Source organism: Acartia tonsa, chromosome 8, assembly GCF_053477335.1.
Source record: "Acartia tonsa isolate MP-2025a chromosome 8, ASM5347733v1, whole genome shotgun sequence".
NCBI classification, from domain to species: Eukaryota; Metazoa; Arthropoda; class Copepoda; order Calanoida; family Acartiidae; genus Acartia; species Acartia tonsa.
The window spans coordinates 22,025,696-22,045,911 of NC_137267.1; the positions used below are offsets into that span (position 1 = coordinate 22,025,696).

The 20,216-nt window shown below is 33.4% G+C and overlaps 1 protein-coding gene and 1 long non-coding RNA gene across 2 annotated transcripts; one reads left to right on the top strand and one right to left on the bottom strand.

Moving 5' to 3' along the window:
• Positions 1-470: 470 nt before the first annotated feature.
• On the bottom strand, positions 471-3,326 carry LOC145326304 (E3 ubiquitin-protein ligase HUWE1-like). Its single transcript, XM_080169587.1, has 4 exons — positions 2,535-3,326; positions 2,012-2,100; positions 1,309-1,450; positions 471-730 (listed from the first exon to the last, which is right to left on the bottom strand). Exons 2-4 carry the CDS (start codon positions 2,041-2,043, stop codon positions 572-574), a joined length of 333 nt encoding a protein of 110 aa, XP_080025713.1. The 5' UTR covers positions 2,044-2,100; positions 2,535-3,326; the 3' UTR covers positions 471-571.
• Positions 3,327-18,178: 14,852 nt separating this feature from the next.
• Positions 18,179-18,848, top strand: LOC145326256 (uncharacterized). The gene is made up of 3 exons (XR_013881803.1): positions 18,179-18,257; positions 18,443-18,495; positions 18,668-18,848. It is a non-coding gene; the product is annotated as an uncharacterized LOC145326256 (long non-coding RNA).
• Positions 18,849-20,216: the final 1,368 nt, after the last annotated feature.

The following is a 20,216-nucleotide window of genomic DNA, read 5'->3' on the forward strand; positions in this document are numbered from 1 at the left end:
CCAACTTTAACAAAAAATATATTAAGCGGCATGAATCTGATTGAGAGCCTACCTAAAAATAATTTCCCTCTATCCCAGGATTGAATTAATACCATAAAAAAACCTAGTTTTTACCGTAACCGTGGTAAAAACACTTTTTGTGGTATTTTCTCACGCTTTTTACCAGCTTTTTTTACCACAATTATCGGTAAAATTTTACCAGATTTCCGGTAAAATATTACCATTTTAGGACGCAAATTTATACCAGATTTTGACCAATTTTTACCACTTTTTTGGTAAAATCTTACCGCAAATTTCTGTAAGATTTTACCGAAAAAGTGGTAAAACTGTTCAACACCTGGTAATATTTTTGTCCTAAATTGGTAAAATTTTACCGGAAATACCGGAAATCGGGTAAAAATTGACCAAAAATTGTGGTAAAATCGGGTGGTAAAAATCGTGAGAAAGTAGTAAAAAACGACTGACCCTAATTATAGAGAAGCTTCGTTTTTAAAAATAGAAAAAATTATAAAATTTTTTGTTGTATTTTTATATTTATTTAACTTGAACATAAAATAATAATTCTAATAAATCAGCAGCCGTTCTCAATGTCGCGCAGCTGAGGACCCTTGGGTGCGCCGCCAAACACACAAGTGTTCTTGATTCTACTGCTCTGGCCGAAAACTGTTGCGCAACCTCCTGGAATTGCTGGGCACCGGCCCCATTCCCTCGTATAACCATGATATTCAACCTGGAATAAAATTGCTCATTAGTTAATTAGATAATTACAGGGATATAAAGGGATAAGACAATGGCTGATAAATTGATGTTCATCTCTAATGATGATACACATCGTTACCCATTCTGTAGATTACAATAAGTGATTGAAATGTTAGGACACTCAACTTAATGAACCAACCAATAAAAAATCAATAAAAGTACCCAAGGTTGTTAGGCCAAAGAATAAGAAAATGTTATTTGAAAACTTTGGGGGCTAGTGTAATTTACAGCCCAATGTCCCATCCCTCCCTACTAAATATCTAATCTATAATACAAAGTAGAACGATGTCTGTCTGTCTGTCCGTCCGTCCCAAAGATAAAGCCTATACTCGCTGTTTACGCAAATGTGTCAGAACTTCCCCCCCCCCTTACTCTCACACCTAAAATTTTCTTTTGAAAGCAAAAATAAAAGTGTGTAGGTTCGACTCCCCCTCTCCCCCCTCATTCATTTCCTACAGGCATCTTGACACGTGGCAAAAAAATCAGCAAACTTATCTAACTAAACATCTTTGAAAACGCAGAACGAGAAAAAATAAAGGGAAAGCTTACCTGGAAAACATAAGCAGTAACAACATCCGCGGCTAACAAGAACAGGCTGGGGCCATAGTACTCGGCTTTACTGAATATATGCTTCAAACTGTTGGGCAAACTTCCCTCCAACACGTGGCGTATGCAGTCGCTGAACGCGGGGTCCTAAGTTATGGAGGATTAAATGAAGGAAGGAAGTGGACTGTTTATTACACTAGTCCCCAAAGCTTTATTTTCTTCTTCGTTGCTTTAACAACTCTAGGGACTTTTATTGAATTTTGAATGGTTGATTAATCAAGTTAAGTGTCTAAAGCTTTCAACAACTAATTATACTCCACAGAAGGGGTAATTTTGTGTATCATCATTGCTGATGTACATCAATTTATCCGCCATTGTCTTGTCCCTTTAGATCCCTGTCCCAAACAAGTACTAATATTAGATAAATTTAGACCTAAACCCCAGGCAGGGAGGGTAAAATATGGTGTAAATATCATAATGGTATCCAAAGTTTCAGAAACAAGTTTACTTATTCGTCAACTCAAAAACTTTGAGTACCTAATTTTTATTAGGTAAATCTTGATTTAATTTCAATACTTCGTCTTTTGTCCTATCCCATAAGAACCATGTTTCCCGTTGTGTCTACAGAAACCTAAATTATTTTAGTACAATCTTTTTTTAAACTTAAACAATATTTTACTTCGTCTTAAATCATTTAATAACCCATTCCTGAATAGCCTTCTTTAAGAAGTTGAGCATAGATTTTAGCAAGGCAGCCCGCTTGGGTAGGCAGGTCAAACCAGGCTTGGGTACATCCTAAATAGAGATAGGTTGTTAGAAGATTTTAGCAAGCGTGGGTAGGCAGGTCAAACCAGGCTTGGGTACGTCCTAAATAATCAGATAGATTGATATTAATAATATGTTTTGTTATATTTAACTATTTTCAATAGTATAGGGCTACGTTATAGGATTTTATTTTTATTTAAGCAAAGTTTGTGTTATACAATATAAGATTAAAATCAATATGTGATGCAATCTTTAACATGCGATCCTTTTCAAGACAGACGGCGAGAAACCAGTATATAATTTACTACATCCGTCGGTCATGCTTTAAAAGACAAAGAAACTTATTTTTATAAATTGTGCGTATTTTTCTTTATTTCTATGATATACATTATGGATGATGTCAACCTTGTTTTTTTACCTAGCTTTCAGTGTAATACTTGTATATCAAACCATGAAAAACATACCTAGTAACAAAAGTAATGTGTTCCAATTCACTGCTGGCCAACTGTATGACCTTAAGGAGTGACTCCAACATGCCGCAGGACACCAGCGCCTCGCCGCCGCTCTCATACGACGCCAGGTGGTACAGGAACAGCCCGGAATACAGCAGACCCTGAATATTTTGGTTAGGTTAAAAAGTTATCATTCCTAAGTAAAGAACAGAATAAAAATATGGAAATAAATATTATATATTTAAAGTAATAAAGAAAGATGGATAAATAAAGATCGGTCTTATATGTATTTGATTTGTTTGGTTTTATTTTCTTCCATTCTAGTTTGTAAAGAGAGTTTAAAAATGCATGTTTTAAAAATTAACAATGCTGAGCTTACAAACCGCTGGATCGATCTGTATGGTTCTCCTATTCAATTAGCTTCTCATAAGATCAGGGAATGTTTATAACTATATATATATATTCTCACTCCTAGGAAAAGTAACCCTAATATTGTTTTTTTTTAAATTCTTATTAAAACTAAACAGTAAAGAAAGGGCACCCCAGTACATTTTACGAATGCTCTATGCAAGGTGAAATTCCGAGATCTTAAGCTTCAGACAAAAAAAAGCCTTCCTACTTTATAAAATAAGACATGTGAAAAGCCATTAAAGGGAGTGTGAACGTAAAAATTTCTCATCTGATTATCAAATCTTAACATTTACTAAGCACATTTCACTACACTGATCAACCAAAAACGTCCTATTAACAAAAATATCCAGAAATAATGCCTTGATTTTATGGTATTTTGAGAGGGAAAAAGGAAAAAACAGGGAAAATCTGAACGTTTTTGATTCTTATAATGTTTGTAGGGATATTTAACTTGTCATATATAGTTGAAACAATTTACTCACTGTTAAGGATTTATTTTATGCTATAAAATTGCCAATTAGTTTTTTTATAACGTAGTAGTTAGGTAATAAAGACATATTTTAAATTCGTATTATTGACAAAAAAAATACCTCACTGTCTACAAAGGGTTGAATCTCATAGGTTAATTAAAATAATAATATCCTTTTTTATTGTGTTGGACAATAAAGCAAGGATTATGTTAAAAGTCAGCTTAACTGTTAGGAAAAATCTAGAACTATGTGAAAAAGTTTAATTTTAGCTATAATGGGAGAAAAAATTGGCGTTATCCTCTTAGAAATTTTTTTTTCAATTTTTTTCAACTACCGACGAACAACTATTTTAGGTTAGGTTAGGTTTTAGGCTAGGGAGCCGAGCGCTGCGGCTAGGCAGGCAAGTGGGCCGAGCGCTGCGGCTAGGCAGGCAAGGGGGCCGAGCGCTGCGGCTAGGCAGGCTAGGGAGCCGAGCGCTGCGGCCAGAGTTCATAGTTCGCTGTCGGGGGGGGGGGGGGGGGGGGGGTACTCAAATTTTCAATATTGAAAAAAAAATTTCTAAGAGGATAATACCAAAAAATCAATTTAATGGACATTTTATATAATACGGAAAATTTCTTCCTTTCCCTGTACCTTATAAAAATCGTCGGAAAAAGCCGTTTTTTAAGCAAACAAAAGCGCGTTTTGCTCTATCTGTGAGATATTATGAATGAGATAATGTTAAGATTTGATATTAAGATGAGAAAAATTTACGTTCACAGTCCCTTTAAAGACACAATACCTCTAATAATAATGTACAAACTTTTCAACCAATAATAATACCCTGGCCTTTCTAATTATAAGCCTAGGCAGAGCCATGCTGGTGATGCTAGCTCAAGCGTGGACCGTGGTTTATGTAGAACTGAACTTCTGAAGCCAATAACCAATTACAGGGTTACGAAAGTTTAAATTGATGTTTTTTTTTTTTTAATGTTAATATTGAATGTAATATAGTTTTGTAATGACATATAAAATATATATTCGATAGAATATAAAAAAATATAGTGCATTCAATATTAAAAAAAAATATTTAAATATATATAGTTGTTAACCATATATGAATCTATTTCCGGCCGGGTTCTTAAAAGATAATGCCGCGTTTTTTTCAACATTTTTTACGCTATGAATAACAAGCGCGACATTCGCGAAATCTAAAAGAGTATACAATGATTTATTTAATTATTTCGCTTTTGATGGTACGGCCTTCATAGAAAAAAAAAGATTATCTTCAATCCATTTTTGCTGCATATTAATTAATGCATCTTTTTAGAGCTGTGTTAGAGATTAGAAAAATTGCTAAAAAAATAATTTAAAATTCAGTATTTTTATGTTATATACTCTGTTTGAAATTCTATCGTCAATGTTCAATCAATCAATGTCTAAAAAACGCCGAAAAAATGTGGCATTCATCTTTTAAAAACCCATCTCGGTGGTATTTCCGGTTGGCAAAGACAACATAAATATAGAAATCATGAAACATTGTTGTTCCACAATTTTGCCACATTTTTAAACATCTTGCTTAAAAAAAATCTTCCAAACAAATTGTAAATTCTACAAATTTAAATATTTAGAGAAAATTGAGTAGTAATTTACTTCTTGATTCAAAATATTTGATTAAATTGAATCAAAACTAATAATTATTTTTGGCACTCTATATTCAAATAATCATAAGCTTATCAATAGTGCGCATGCGCGCACAGAGGTGCCATAAATTTCAAAACTTAAAAATATAAGTTTTGTAGCGAAATTACTCTATAATTCGAAATCTCTGTCTTTCTTTTAGAAACATTCAGGGGAATATACGAAAGCTTATATTTATATTAAAGATGAAAAATCGATAAATTCAAATGCACACGGCACATCTGCGTACACACACACCTGGATTTTTTTTCTTTTAATTTTAATTCGTATGAAGCTAGCTCTAATAAGTAAATATTAAATTTGATATATTTTTGACGATGCGGGAGGATGTTTTAAAAGAAATGATGAAATAATTTTCAAGGTTTTAAAAAAAAGTTAGCTTCTTTTATGCGAAAAAATTCAATAAAAAGTAAAAATTTTTACCAAAAAGTTGGTCAAATTTTACCAAGTTTTTTTTTTGTCAAAGTCCAAAAATCTGGACTTAGCCTAAAAATTTACCTTGTCAATTTTTACCAAAAAGTTGGTCAAATTTTACCAAGTTCATTTTTTTTGTCAGAGTCCAAAAATCTGGACTTAGCCTAAAAAAATACCTTGTCAAATTTTACCAACTTTTTGGTAAAAATTGACCAAATTGCGTTTTTTTGTCTAAGTCCGAAAATTCGGACTTAACCTGAAAAATAGAGTTGTAAAATTGACCACATTTTTGGTAAAACTTCCAAATGTGGTAAAATTTAAAAAAAAAAAAAAAATTTTAAATTTAGGCTTCATTGTATAGAAGTCATTATTTTAAAGTACTACAACTGATTATGAAGAGCTGTTTTTAATTTAAAACACAAAAAACGGGGTTTTTTGTTTCGTCAAATTTTGCAAAAAAAATGGTAAAATTTTACTAATTTTTTGGCTAAAATTTTTGCTGGTAAAATTTACCACGAAACTGGTAAATTTTACCAGCTTGACCAGCTTTACCACTTTTCCGGTAAAAAGGGTGAAATTTTGTGGTATTTCGTAGAACCTGGGATACAGTTTCTATATATAATGATAATAATAAACTCTTAAAATTTTTGTACACAATTTACATCTACAAAATACATAACTAGCGAATACACCCCTAGAGAGTGGCATTTTAAATGTTTTTTTTTATATTTCAAATATATAACTTGAGAAATAATTTCTATGTTGAGTTGAAGTCTCTACACGAATTTTTTTTCCACGATTTTTTTTTGTGATTTCTCTTGGGAGGATGATGGCACCCACCCCCAAAATAGTTTAATTTTCTAGGATCTATGAGTAACTAAAATGTACAGTTTCTTTCTTCAGAGGCTCTTCTTCGTATTTTCACAGAAGCTTTTAATAGATTAGGTTAGGTTAGGTGATTGCTCCGCAGGGTTAGGTTATTGGCCCCACAGGGTTAGAGCCCTATGCTTTGTCTAGAAATAGGAGAAAACCTACTGTGAAAATTCGACGAAACGCCCTCTAAGAGGCGTTGCTACGAAAGGGACTATACCCCTTTTTTAAAGAATCTAGTTGTCTGGTCGTTGCTGCGCTACTTATTCAAGATTTAAATAATAAGACAGCTCTTTGGCAATAGTTTACCATATAATTAATAATATTTTATATTGATTTATTTTCAATGAAATTCATTTTAATATACGGATCATAAATAATCTTAACTGAACCTTCAGATGTATTGACCACTAGGGCTCGGTAGCCTGAACAGTGTTAGCCGATCTGGTGCTTTCCTTCAAAGTGCCAAGCGAGCACAGAACCCTCCCTTATTTTGAAACAAGTTAAGATTTAAGAGAGGGCGGGGATTTCTTTAAACCTAATGACAAACCCCTTGGGAGCCCTAACCCTGTATGCAACATAACCTAACCTAACATGATTTAAGCACGCTCTTTACTCGATTTTTCGCCTTTTACAATAAAAGAATACTTGTAACAGTATAGTAGGACAGACAGACAAATGGACAGATTTGTCTGTATTTGAATTACAGAATACTTGTAACTGTATTGTAGGACAGACAGACAGAAGGACAGATTTGTCTGTATTTGAATTACAGAATACTTGTGACTGTATGGTAGGACAGACAGACAGAAGGACAGGTTTGCCTGTATTTGAATTATAGAATACTTGTGACTGTATAGTAGGACAGACAGACAGAAGGACAGGTTTGTTTGTATTTGAATTATAGAATACTTGTGACTGTATGGGAGGACAGACAGACAGAAGGACAGATTTGTCTATATTTGAATGACAGAATACTTGTGACTGTATAATAGAACAGACAGACAGACAGAAGGACAGGTTTGTCTGTATTTGAATTACAGAATACTTGTGACTATATTGTAGGACAGTCAGACAGATGGACAGGTTTGTCTGTATTTGAATTACATAATACTTGTGAATGTATGGTAGGACAGACAGACAGAAGGACAGATTTGTCTGTATTTGAATTACAGAATACTTGTGACTGTATGGTATGACAGACAGACAGAAGAACAGATTTGTCTGTATTTGAATTACAGAATACTTGTGACTGTATAGTAGGACAGACGGACAGATTTGTCTGTATTTGAATTACAGAATATTTGTGACTGTATGGTAGGACAGACAGACAGACAGACGGAGAGATTTGTCTATATTTGAACTACAGAATACTTGTGACTATATTGTAGGACAGACAGACAGATGGACAGATTTGTCTGTATTTGAATTACAGAATACTTGTGACTATATTGTAGGAAAGACAGACAGATGGACAGATTTGTCTATATTTGAATGACAGAATACTTGTGAATGTATGGTAGGACAGACAGACAGAAGGACAGATTTGTCTGTATTTGAATTACAGAATACTTGTGACTGTATGGTAGGACAGACAGACAGAAGGACAGATTTGTCTGTATTTGAATTACAGAATACTTGTGACTGTATGGTAGGACAGACAGACAGAAGGACAGATTTATCTGTATTTAAATTATAGAATACTTGTGACTGTATGGTAGGACAGACAGACAAAAAGACAGATTTGTCTGTATTTGAATTAAAGAAGACTTGTGACTGTATGGTAGGACATAAAGACAGAAGGACAGATTTGTCTGTATTTGAATTACAGAATATTTGTAACTGTATTGTAGGACAGACAGACAGAAGAACAGATTTGTCTTTATTTGAATTACAGAATATTTGTGACTGTATGGTAGGATAGACAGACAGAAGGACAGATTTGTCTGTGTATGAATTACAGAATAATTGTGACTGTATGGTAGGACAGACAGACAGACGGACAGATTTGTCTGTATTTGAATTACAGAATATTTGTAACTGTATGGTAGGACAGACAGACAGAAGGACAGATTTGTCTGTATTTGAATTACAGAATATTTGTAACTGTATGGTAGGACAGACAGACAGACGGACAGATTTGTCTGTATTTGAATTACAGAATATTTGTAACTGTATGGTAGGACAGACAGACAGAAGGACAGATTTGTCTGTATTTGAATTATAGAATACTTGTGACTGTATAGTAGGACATACAGACAGATGGACAGATTATTCTGTATTTGAATTACAGAATACTTTTAACTGTATGGTAGGACTGACAGACAGATGGACAGATTTGTCTGTATTTGAATTAGAGAATACTTGTGACTGTATGGCAGGACAGACAGACAGAAGGACAAAATTGTCTGTATTTGTATTCCAGAATACTTGTGACTGTAAGGTAGGACATACAGACAGAAGGACAAATTTTTTTATGAGCTGCATAATACTTGTGACTATATTGTAGGACAGACAGACAGAAGGACATATTTGTCTATATTTGAATTACAGATAACTTGTGACTGTATGGTAGGACAGACAGACAGAAGGACAGATTTGTCTCTATTTGAATTACAGAATACTTGTGAATGTATGGTAGGACATACAGACAGAAGGACATATTTGTCTGTATTTATATTACAAAATACTTGTAACTGTATGGTAGGACAGACAGACAACCGGACAGATTTGTCTGTATATGAATTACATAATATTTGTAACTGTATGGTAGAACAGACAGACAACCGGACAGATTTGTCTATATTTGAATGACAGAATACTTGTGAATGTATGGTAAGACAGACAGACAGAAGGACAGATTTGTCTGTATTTGAATTACAGAATACTTGTGAATGTATGGTAGGACAGACAGACAGAAGGACAGATTTGTCTGTATTTGAATTATAGAATACTTGTGACTGTATGGTAGGACAGACAGACAGAAGGACAGATTTGTCTGTATTTGAATTACAGAATATTTGTGACTGTATGGTAGGACATACAGACAGAAGGACATATTTGTCTGTATTTGAATTACAGAATACTTTTGATTGTATGGTAGGACAGAAAGACAGAAGGACAGATTTGTCTGTATTTGAATTACAGAATACTTGTAAATGTATGGTAGGACATACAGACAGAAGGACATATTTGTCTGTATTTGAATTACAGAATACTTTTGATTGTATGGTAGGACAGAAAGACAGAAGGACAGATTTGTCTGTATTTGAATTACAAAATAATTGTGACTATATTGTAGGACAGACAGACAGATGGACAGATTTGTCTGTATTTGAATTACAAAATAATTGTGACTATATTGTAGGACAGACAGACAGATGGACAGATTTGTCTGTATTTGAATTACAAAATAATTGTGACTATATTGTAGGACAGACAGACAGATGGACAGATTTGTCTGTATTTGAATTACAGAATACTTGTGAATGTATGGTAGGACAGACAGACAGAAGGACAGATTTGTCTGTATTTGAATTATAGAATACTTGTGAATGTATGGTAGGACAGACAGACAGAAGGACAGATTTGTCTGTATTTGAATTACAGAATAATTGTGACTGTATGGTAGGACAGACAGACGGACAGATTTGTTTGTATTTGTATTACAGAATACTTGTGACTGTATGGTATGACAGACAGACAGACGGACAGATTTGTTTGTATTTGTATCACAGAATAATTGTGACTGTATGGTAGGACAAACAGATGGACATATTTGTCTGTATTTGAATTACAGAATACTTGTGATTGTATTGTAGGACAGACAGACATAAGGACAGGTCTGTCTGTATTTGAATTCCAGAATACTTGTGACTGTAAGATAGAACTGACAGGAGGATAGATTTGTTCAATAACCGAACCAATTCTAAACACAGATATTGCGGAGCCCGCAGGGGATGGTCTATCAGCATCTTTTTGTCACGCCCGAAACAAGGATGATAACTTTTATGACTAGTCAATTATTTTGAAGTTCGAACAAAATTATTTCTAATCGTCCCAGGAGTCGCTTGACTATAAAGTTGCGATACCTTCAAAATATCGTATGGTTGCAGGAATCCTAGAATAAGGCCAGATATAATTCTTTTACCTTATATTTAAATCAATTGACAGACAAACCAATTAACTAGAAAAGCTTTGCTTAAAAAAATATTATTGCTAACTATAATTTCTTTGCTTACATGAAACAATTTGATAGACCGGACTAACCTCCTTGAGGCTTTTCAAGAAGATGATTTAAGACAAAGCATTAATTTTTTCATGCATTCTCAACAGAGAGAAGCTCCCCCTTCACCCCCTCACTCCCTCGTCTCAAAGGGGGATGATTTAAACCCCACCCACCCCTCACTCATTTCTAATTTTTAACCCTCTTCTATTATTAAGAAGAGTAGTTTCTACAGGATAATTTTGTCAGTCAGTTTTTTTTTATTTACAATTTAAAAAAAATCAGTAATCGCGGCATATCTGAGTTTTTAATGTCAGGGATGGTACAATAAATGATTATATTTTTTTGTATTTCTCCTCTCCCTTACTATAATTATATACTACCACCAAGGCAAAATTTTAGCATGATTTTTAGTTTTTAAAGAGTAAGTTCAACTGTATGACTTTGATCAACAAAATTTTAAAGCTTTAAGGCCAGTGCAATCTCCGTTCCTGTCATAGAAATAACAAACAACATTTTAACGGTTCTAAAATGACGTCGTGTAGATACTTAAACACAATTAGCTAACATCTTTTTAAGTTTTAATACTCTGTGTTATTCCTGCTTTTTTGAATGTTATTGTTCTTGTAAGTAGCGAAGCTTATCTATAATTCTCTCTCTTCGTCCGTCCGTCAACCCGTAACACTATGCTTTTCTATCTTCAAGCTTTTCTTTTTTATTCCTATGTAAATCCTTGATTTTTTGTTACTTGGATATTTCCATCATTGTTTCTTTGCTTCTATATATCTTTTTTCCAACTCTAACGTAATAACCCAAATTCAAATATTAGTTGGATTATTTCCTATCTTGTCTTTAAAACGGCTACTGAAAAAAATAATTATCTCTTAATAGTTGAATTTGAATATAGAAGGCCAACTTGGACTAATATGAAGAATTTTTAATTAAATTATGCATATAAGATAGATTCCACAATAAAAAAAATTATTTTAACCTATTTACATACATTGAAAGTTAAAAATAATCAAGTTGGAAGAAAAAGCTTAATATGTTTAAAATAGATATTTATTGCATCGTATTTTATACACAGCTTTCTGCGGATATTAAAAGGAAAATTATAAAATTAAAACCAGTTATGATAGCCCCGTGGGGTCTTAGGCCTGTGCTAATAAAAATGAAAACAATTTTTTAATTTTTATTTTAATCCTCGTGAAATATTGTCCGTAATACAATGCATTATATGCTTTTTCAGTACGACTGAGTACCGGTTCTAATCCAGCGGATATCAATCGGTTTCAAAGCCATATTGGAATATGAATTAGACGGAAAAAATGGAAATCTGCAGTCTGACAAACCTATAGTCAAACATAAAGACAGACGGACGGACGGACAATTTTCGTTCCTTCGTTAAATTTTTTTTAGAAAGAGTAGTTGCACTACTTTATAATATATAAAATATTTTATCTATGTGTATTTTTTAAAAAGTTTACCGCTTTCCACGGCTTAACCAATGAGAGAAAAGTGGAAATGAGGTGCATTTTTCATCAGCAGACAGGGGCTTAAAAAAGTTCACTAAAAAAACTAAATTCAAATAAAATAAAATCGCCGATTTTCTACAATTTAGAAAAATATTTGATTAATTTTGTAAGAAATTGAATCATATCCAACCCTGTTTTTTAACGTAATGAGGACATTAATATTGTAACCTAAATTGCCCCCTTTGAAACAAAACAGCTTCGGTTGAAAGGGGGGGGGGGGCGTCTGCATTTTTTGGCTATATTGATGGTGCAAAAAGAGAAGGTTTCATGAATTTGTCGGAGGGGGAAGGGGGGTTGAGGGGGGGGGGGCCGGGGGAGTTGAAAGGTGGAAAAAGGAAAAAGAAATGAAAAAATAACCATCGTGCTTTTCTGTGTATGTTTGTGTGTGCAAGGATGTTTCTGTATGTGTGTGTGTGTTTGTCTGTGTGTGTGTATGTCTGTGAAAAAATGTGAAAGAATACTATAAAATAGAATATTTTGAATTCAAGCTTAACCTCAGTAAATTTATTTATCAATAAACCTCAAATTACTTAACTAAAATTAAGTATACATATATTTTTTTACCTAACCCATCATGCAGGGCTAATACTATATACCTATGGAGCCCTAACCCTGCGGGATTAACCTCTGTAACTAACCTAACCTAACCTTAAGTGGAAAATCTAACCCCCACCCCCCTTATTTTTTTAAATTTCAAAATAAGGAAGGAGAGCGGGTGCCACTAGGTACTTTTCATACAAAGGTCAAAACTGTATTCTATTATTTAAGTATTCTATGGTAATTTTTCTAGGTCTATAATTACGGGGGGTGTAGAAATTCAAATTTATAGACCCGCTCAACAAATTAACTATAAAAAGAAGGGGGGGGGGGGGAGAGATCCTTTTTTCGCATGAATGTATCGATTTTTTCTTGACATGAAATTATATTATGAATACTTTAATTCAATCAATGGAGGGAGAGGACAATGTCTATAAAATTAATGTTAATTTATTGTTTCCTCTGCTATCATAGACAGAATATTACACATGTTTATCGGCGGTTTCCCTTAAATTGAATAGTTCAGCTCAGAAAGACTCCCAAATTTATTTTCAAATAAAGTGAAATTAATGTGGGTGGGGAGGGGGGGGGGTAATTTTAACCTTATCCCTGATCTGACCTGAAGAAAGTAAACAAAATTCGAAAACAACCCCCCCCCCCCTTATTTTCTGTGCTCGACTGGGCTTTGAGGGAAACCTCAATTTACAAGAGAAGTTGTGGCTCAGTCATACATACCTTCAACCGACAGAAACAATGAGTTAAAGAGTAGATTCGCTGCTATAAAGAAAAATTCTACCGCAGTAGTAACTAATCAATAGTAAATGATAAAGTGTTTGCCATTTGAAACCGATATTTCAAGTAAGCTTCTAATCCAAGGATGGATGGATGGATATTTTATAAAAAAAATACAGCATTGAAAATATCAAACATTTAATGAACGAAGCTTTTCAAAGTGTCTCAAAAAATCAGCCATATGACATCATAAAAATGATGGATTATCCATCTCTTTTTAAGGGTTTTATTTCCCACTTCTCCTCTCATTCCTCATTTTTATGACGTCATATCGCTGATTTTTGGGACACTTTGTAAAGCTTCATAATAAACTGTTAAAGCTTTATTTTATATTTGTGCTCGCTGTTAAATTTTTGTCTGTCTGTTAAGATCTCGTTAACCCCTGAACCGATTTAAAGTTCAACAGTTTGGTAAGCCTGATATAGTTCACGGGATGGTTTTATACTTTTCTTCTGTTCAACCACCTTCGAATACAAAGCCCCAAAATGCTGGGGGCGAAACACTTCTAACAGATATATCTATTAAAACTCACACATACACATAGGATAGAAACAAAAAGTATTTATGAGCAAAAAGGTATTTCCACACCAATTGGTTAATTTTTTAGGCAGTTGAGCAGTAAACAAAACATAAATGATGTTCATTTTTCATTGTGAAACTCAGGGATAGGACAATGGACGATATTTTGATGTAGGTACCCAATGATAATAAACAAAATTGCACTTTCTGTAGATCAAAATTATTTGCCAAAAAAATCTTTGTTTTTAAAAAAAATTGGATACCAGTTTAATTTACAGTCCAATGTTCCCTCCCTACCTGGTAGAACCCCAATTCATATTGGAATCAAGATAAGCTGACCTACCTTAAAAGGAATTTTATTTTTATTATCGAATGAAACAGCAATTTAGTTAAAAGTTAAGAAAGGACTTTTATTGAATTTTTATCTAAAACATTTGACGCCTCATAAAGCGCAGGCTTTGCCTAAAAAATAGTGTAATAATATTATAAAAGCTTTCTTACTTATGGATTTTATTGTCTTTGTTTGAAAAGAAAGCTAAAACAGCCAAAGCTAAAAACAAAAACTTCTATAAAGCACAAGACACTGTAAAAAAGGATCTTTATTTTTTTAATATTAATAGAGAAATTGGGCCTCGCTTGTATTACAAAAGGACAGACTATCAGACACAAAATCTTATTGAGCAGGTTCTCTGGTAAAAAAAATATTTTTTTAACTTTTTTGTACAATTAATAAATAAAGCTTTTAACAAGACAAAAAATTTGATGGATATCATTTTTTACAGTGTACAATTAAATTGATAAATAAGTAATGTAATTTTTTCTACGCGCTATCATGTATCATACAAAAAATAATGGATTATTATTTATTATTTTTACAAGCCACTTAAACTTGGGGAAAAATATCAGGGAAAAATAGGTGTAAATTTTAATAGTATCGTATTATAAACAGCTTTCCGCGGACAAAAAAGTTTAATCATAAGATTAAAGCCAATTTTTTAAAGCTCCAAGAGGGGAAAAGCCGAAAGAAACCAAAATAAGGGTAATAAGGGGCTAAAAAATTATTCATTTGCACGTAATTTTCTCCTAGAAAATTCTAAAAATACAAGCTAAAAGGGTGTTTTTTTTGTTAGAAAGAATGAGTGAGTCATACAGTTATAGAGATGCCACGCATCTAAAAACAATTATATGTACTGTATGTATAATGAAAATATACATCCCTGCATAGTGTTGTGATGTATAGTCCCTTTCTTCCTGTCTTGAGAGCATTATATGTATTTTGTATATTAGCAGTCAGTTCTTGTGTCAACCGTTTCGGAGCAAGACTTTGCTCTGCAACTCGGCACGAACCTAAAAGTGAATACTTGCTATTATATTTAATATTATAATTGTATGTTTAACTTGTCTTGAATTAATACACTTTATTAGAATATTTAGCTGTTTGTTCTTGCTATTACTACACGTCATTTTGGCGCAGTAGTGTAGTACGAATCTATAGCTCAGATTTTCTTTTAATTGTATTATTTCTTTGCTTTTGGTTTTTGTTCAGGATATTTGCAGTGACCAGGATGGACATTGCTGATTGGAGGAAGATGTCACAGGAGGAGAAGGATGTGTATATGGTTAATTTTATGGGTTCGGTCAAGAGTGAGATTAATGCTCTTAGGACTAAAATTGATAATATGGCGGCGAAGCTGGGTGGGCATGTAGCGCTGCTGGAGAAGCAGGATAATGTTGATACCAACAGTGCTGCGGTTACAGGATTAGCTAACAGTATGGACGATTTCGAAGCTCGAACTGCTAATGAAAAATTTTGTTTCCTTGAACAAGAAAGTTTGGTGGTGTTGCCAACACTTTCTATGGACAATTTCAAATCTCCAATTGCTAATGAAAAATTTTGTTTCCTTGAACAAGAAAGTTTGGTGGTGTTGCCAAACAGGTTAGGGGGGGGAGAGTGTATAGGTGGAGAGGACCAGGTAACAGTCAAGGAGATGGTGAACCAGGTCGAACCTCTGGAGGAGGAGAGACATGTGATGCTGGACCAGGTCGAATTCCTGGACCAGTTATGCTTGAAGAATGGAGAGATGGTGAACCAGGTCGAACCCCTGGTGAAGGAGAGATATGTGATGGTTAAGAACACCATGTCATCATCCTGTCCATTGAAGGACACCACGACACCATCCTGTCTAGTGAAGGACAACATGTGGGTGGAGGACACCAACATAATGTCCAGGGAAAGATATGTGCCGCCCTGGACATGTACTATGTTGGTGGAGGACACCATGAAAGGGGAAAAGGTGCCGCCCTGGACATTGCAGGACAACATGTGGGTGGAGGACACCAACATAATGTCCAGGGAAAGATATGTGCCGCCCTGGACATGTACTATGTTGGTGGAGGACACCATGAAAGGGGAAAAGGTGCCGCCCTGGACATGTATCAGCAGGGAGAGAAGGATAGACATGTGTTGTTAAAAATATATCCTTTTATAGTTTGTTTCTACAGGGAGACGAGGACAGTTGAGTATTGTTAAAAATGTATTCTCTCTACAGTTTATTCCTTTCTACAATTTGCAGGGAAGCAAGGATTACATGTATCGTAAACAAGGACAGACGTATATTGTTAGACATGTATTTCTTTCTATAGCTTATTCAGGACAGACGTGTATTGATTAAACGAGTATTTCTTTCTACAATTTGCAGGGAAGAAGGATTTTCTCTACAGTTTTGGATTGTATCAGCAGGATATACATGTACTACGGCGATTTTGACGGCGGTGTGGCGGCGATCGATTTTTGTAGTTTTGCAATTAAGATATCTATAATTGAATAAGTTTTGTATCTGATAGATTTGACGGCTTATAAAAATGTATAGAAGTTGTGCTTCTGGAAGTATTTTTATTTAGGAAATAAAACTCGCAGATGTTATGTTGACATACAAATCATATCAATTATTTGTGGAGCAACTTTTTCTAGAATGAACGAAAATTTATCTGCTATTGTTATATCCATGTATATTACTGATCTAACTCGGAGATGTTATGTTACAAATCATATAGATTATTTGTGGAGCAACTTTTTCTAGAATGAACGAAAATTTATCTGCTATTGTTATATCCCTGTATATTACTGATCTTACTCGATTTTTTGGGAATGAACGTCAATTTATTTTCCATGGTTGTATCCATTGCTAATCAATGTAGATCTCTGATATTATTCGAATTAGTGGGATAAATGTTAATTTATCTGCCATTGTGGTGTCCATGCATAAGGTTAGAATTTATAACATATAATTTGGAAAGCGCTGACATTGTTTAAATAATAAGGAGAGAAACGAAGCAACTCTATAAAGTTTGTGATGGAAAATAATTTGATTTATGGTAATTATTTGAATTCTGGAAATATAACATTTTGTTAACTATTGAATACGAGTTTATGAGATTATGTTATTATGAAAATCAAAATATATGCATTTATTTTTTTTGTTTTGTTACACTGGAATTGGATATTTGGATATATTTATTTTTGTTTCAGACTATTGTGGTGTCTAACAGAGATAAGAATAATAAAAAAATTGAAGATGGATTAATTTCAACGAAAATAGGAATACAATTTTGTAAAATTGTTAATGGAAGAAAATTGATTTTATTAAATGTTAATATCGTGATTTTATGAAAATTGGATAAAAATTTGAAATTAGATACTTTAAAAAGTATTAGAATTTTGATGAAAGGCTGTAAATTGTTTTAAAAGTTGAGTCAGTTATTATGGTTCTAAGTATTTAATTTTAAAACAATTATATTGCGGTTTATGTATAAATAAGAGTAAAGCTACTCTTAAGTTTATATGTATGGAAACAAAATATTTTGAATATGGTTAAAATGTGCTATGAATAATAACGATTGTACTTGCGTGAAGATAGATATGTGATCTTTGATCTGTGATATATTATTCATAGTACGAAATTTCTGGTTAATGATGGATTGATGGATATGAATGATTGTGGAGCTGTCTCTCTTCATGGAGAAGGGGGGTGGGCAAAAATTTGGCAAGGAAAGTTTGCACTGTCTCTCGGAGTTGGTATGCGCAAGATGGGGTGGTGCAGAGAGGTAGCTGCAATGATGAGCAGGAGTTGGGCGTTGTATGCGCAAAAGTTGAGCTGCGCAAGAAAGTGCTCTCAGGTATAGAGAAAAATAGTTAGTTGTGCTTCAACTTTCAAGATTCTAATACATAAAAATAGTTGTGGATGATATAAGTTATTATTCAGATATTTCATAGAATAATTAGGTAAATTTTTTACTGTATTAGACTAATATATTGTATTAAGAATTATTTTTATGTTGCTCGATTATTGACAAACATTTGATTAATATTATATTTCTTAATACATTTTTAAGAAGACATGTTGAAATTTTATTTGTTAAGTGATAACATTTAAGTATGGCATCTAAAATAATTGTATTATGTTTTAGATTGGTCGAAAAGAGGAGTAGTTGTGGTGGTTGAGATACAGTATTACCTGTTGGTGAGTTTTAGTTTGTTAAGATTTTATTTTTAATGATGTTCAATATTGATATACATTTGATTAATGTTATATATACTAATACATGTTAAAGAAATTATTTTATTTTGTTGAGTGAAAATAAAATATGTATTAAATAAGTTTTGGCATCTAAAATGATTGTATTTTGTTTTAGATCGGCCGCAAGAGAAGTAGTTGGTGGTGACTGAAATCTAGTTTTGAATTTGGCCATTGTTTTGTGTTGACATTGGTATTATTTGTAGGTGAGTGATTTGTTTTGTTTTATGATATAGTTAAAAGGTGTGAGAGAGAGTGGAGGCTGGTATATGATACACTTTGCTCTGACCGATTATATGTTGAATTTTATCGATATTAAAGGAGCATTATTTATGATTGTTTAGTAATTGGGTCAGTAATATTGTGAAAAATGCTATTGCTGCTGTAGAATCTGTTTATAGATTAGATGTGAAGTCTGTTGAAGTTCAGAATGCTAAACAGGAAGCTAAACAGGAAGCTAAACAGGATGCTAAAACAGCTCTCAATAATGCGGTCAAGAAGCTTGGAGTATCACCAGGAAGGTAGATATCAAGTTCAAGGTTCCTGTATTCTCTGGCAACTATAAGGAGATTTAGTGATCATGAAAAGTACCTGAAGCTAACAACTGAGTGCTTGCACAAAACTCCAAAGGAAGCCTGTGCTGGATTGACAACATATTTGGAATGTAAGGAGCTGCTGGAGTTTATGGATGTTTATGGATTTACTGATATTCTGTCTATTGTGCAACAGAATATGTTTCCTCATGATGTACTAGAGCTGAAGAAGAGAGTTGAAAGTAAAAGGAGAGCTGATGATGTTACAGATTAAATACTTGCAAACAATGATTGATGAAGCTATCTTTGAGCTTGAATATGATATCTCTATATATGGGAAGACTATTACTGATCTTGGCAAGAAGAGTCTTAAATCAACCAGTAGTGGCAAATCATATGCAGCTAATGATAGTACTGGTGATAGTGATGATCATAATCCTACTGAAGCAAGTCAATCTGTTGGTACTGTTGTTGCAACCCTTTCTCAACCTGTTACAAATACTCCAATCAACAGTCCAACTGCTGCCAAGGAGAAGAAAAGTAATTTAGATTTATAGATTGCTAGATTTATAATAACTGTTGAAAAGTTTTGAAGACTTGGAGGTGTTAAATTTAAGCATTTAAGCAACAGTTGTGGATAATAAGACGTCGGAGAGTAGTTTTGAAGCTTAATTTGAAAATTGAGGATTCGTATGTCAAGGATAATGAAATAACATTGAGTTAAACGAATTATGTTGATATTTATTTTGAACAGATGTGCACAGTGTGTCAGGATGATGCAAATAAATGCACAGTGAGTCAGGTAGCTACAAAGAGATGTATTTACAGTTGTCAAAATGAGAAGTATTTAGTTGATAGATAATGATAAACAGAGATATACACCATGGGCTAGAAGCTATTGTGAAGTTGTGCAAAATTTTCAATAGCATGCATTGTATCTTAAATATATTTATGACTGATAAAACGGATATTTGTAAGTTGTTAATACAGTGGGCAGTTAAAGTAAAATGCTGGTTAGTGAAATTTTAGCTGTTCTAAAGAAGGCGGGGCTTAAAGATGATGTGGCTGTTGTAGATTTGACTGCCAGGTTGGATATCTTACTTGTCAATAGCTGGTGTTTTTGTCGATAGTTAG

Coding starts and splice junctions, on each gene's coding strand:
- LOC145326304 (XM_080169587.1), bottom strand. CDS start 2,043: ATGCTCAACTTCTTAAAGAAGGCTATTCAGGA. Junction 1,451..2,011: donor TTAAAGAAGGCTATTCAGGA/ATGGGTTATTAA, acceptor CATAACTTAGGA/CCCCGCGTTCAGCGACTGCA. Junction 731..1,308: donor TTACTGCTTATGTTTTCCAG/GTAAGCTTTCCC, acceptor ATTTTATTCCAG/GTTGAATATCATGGTTATAC.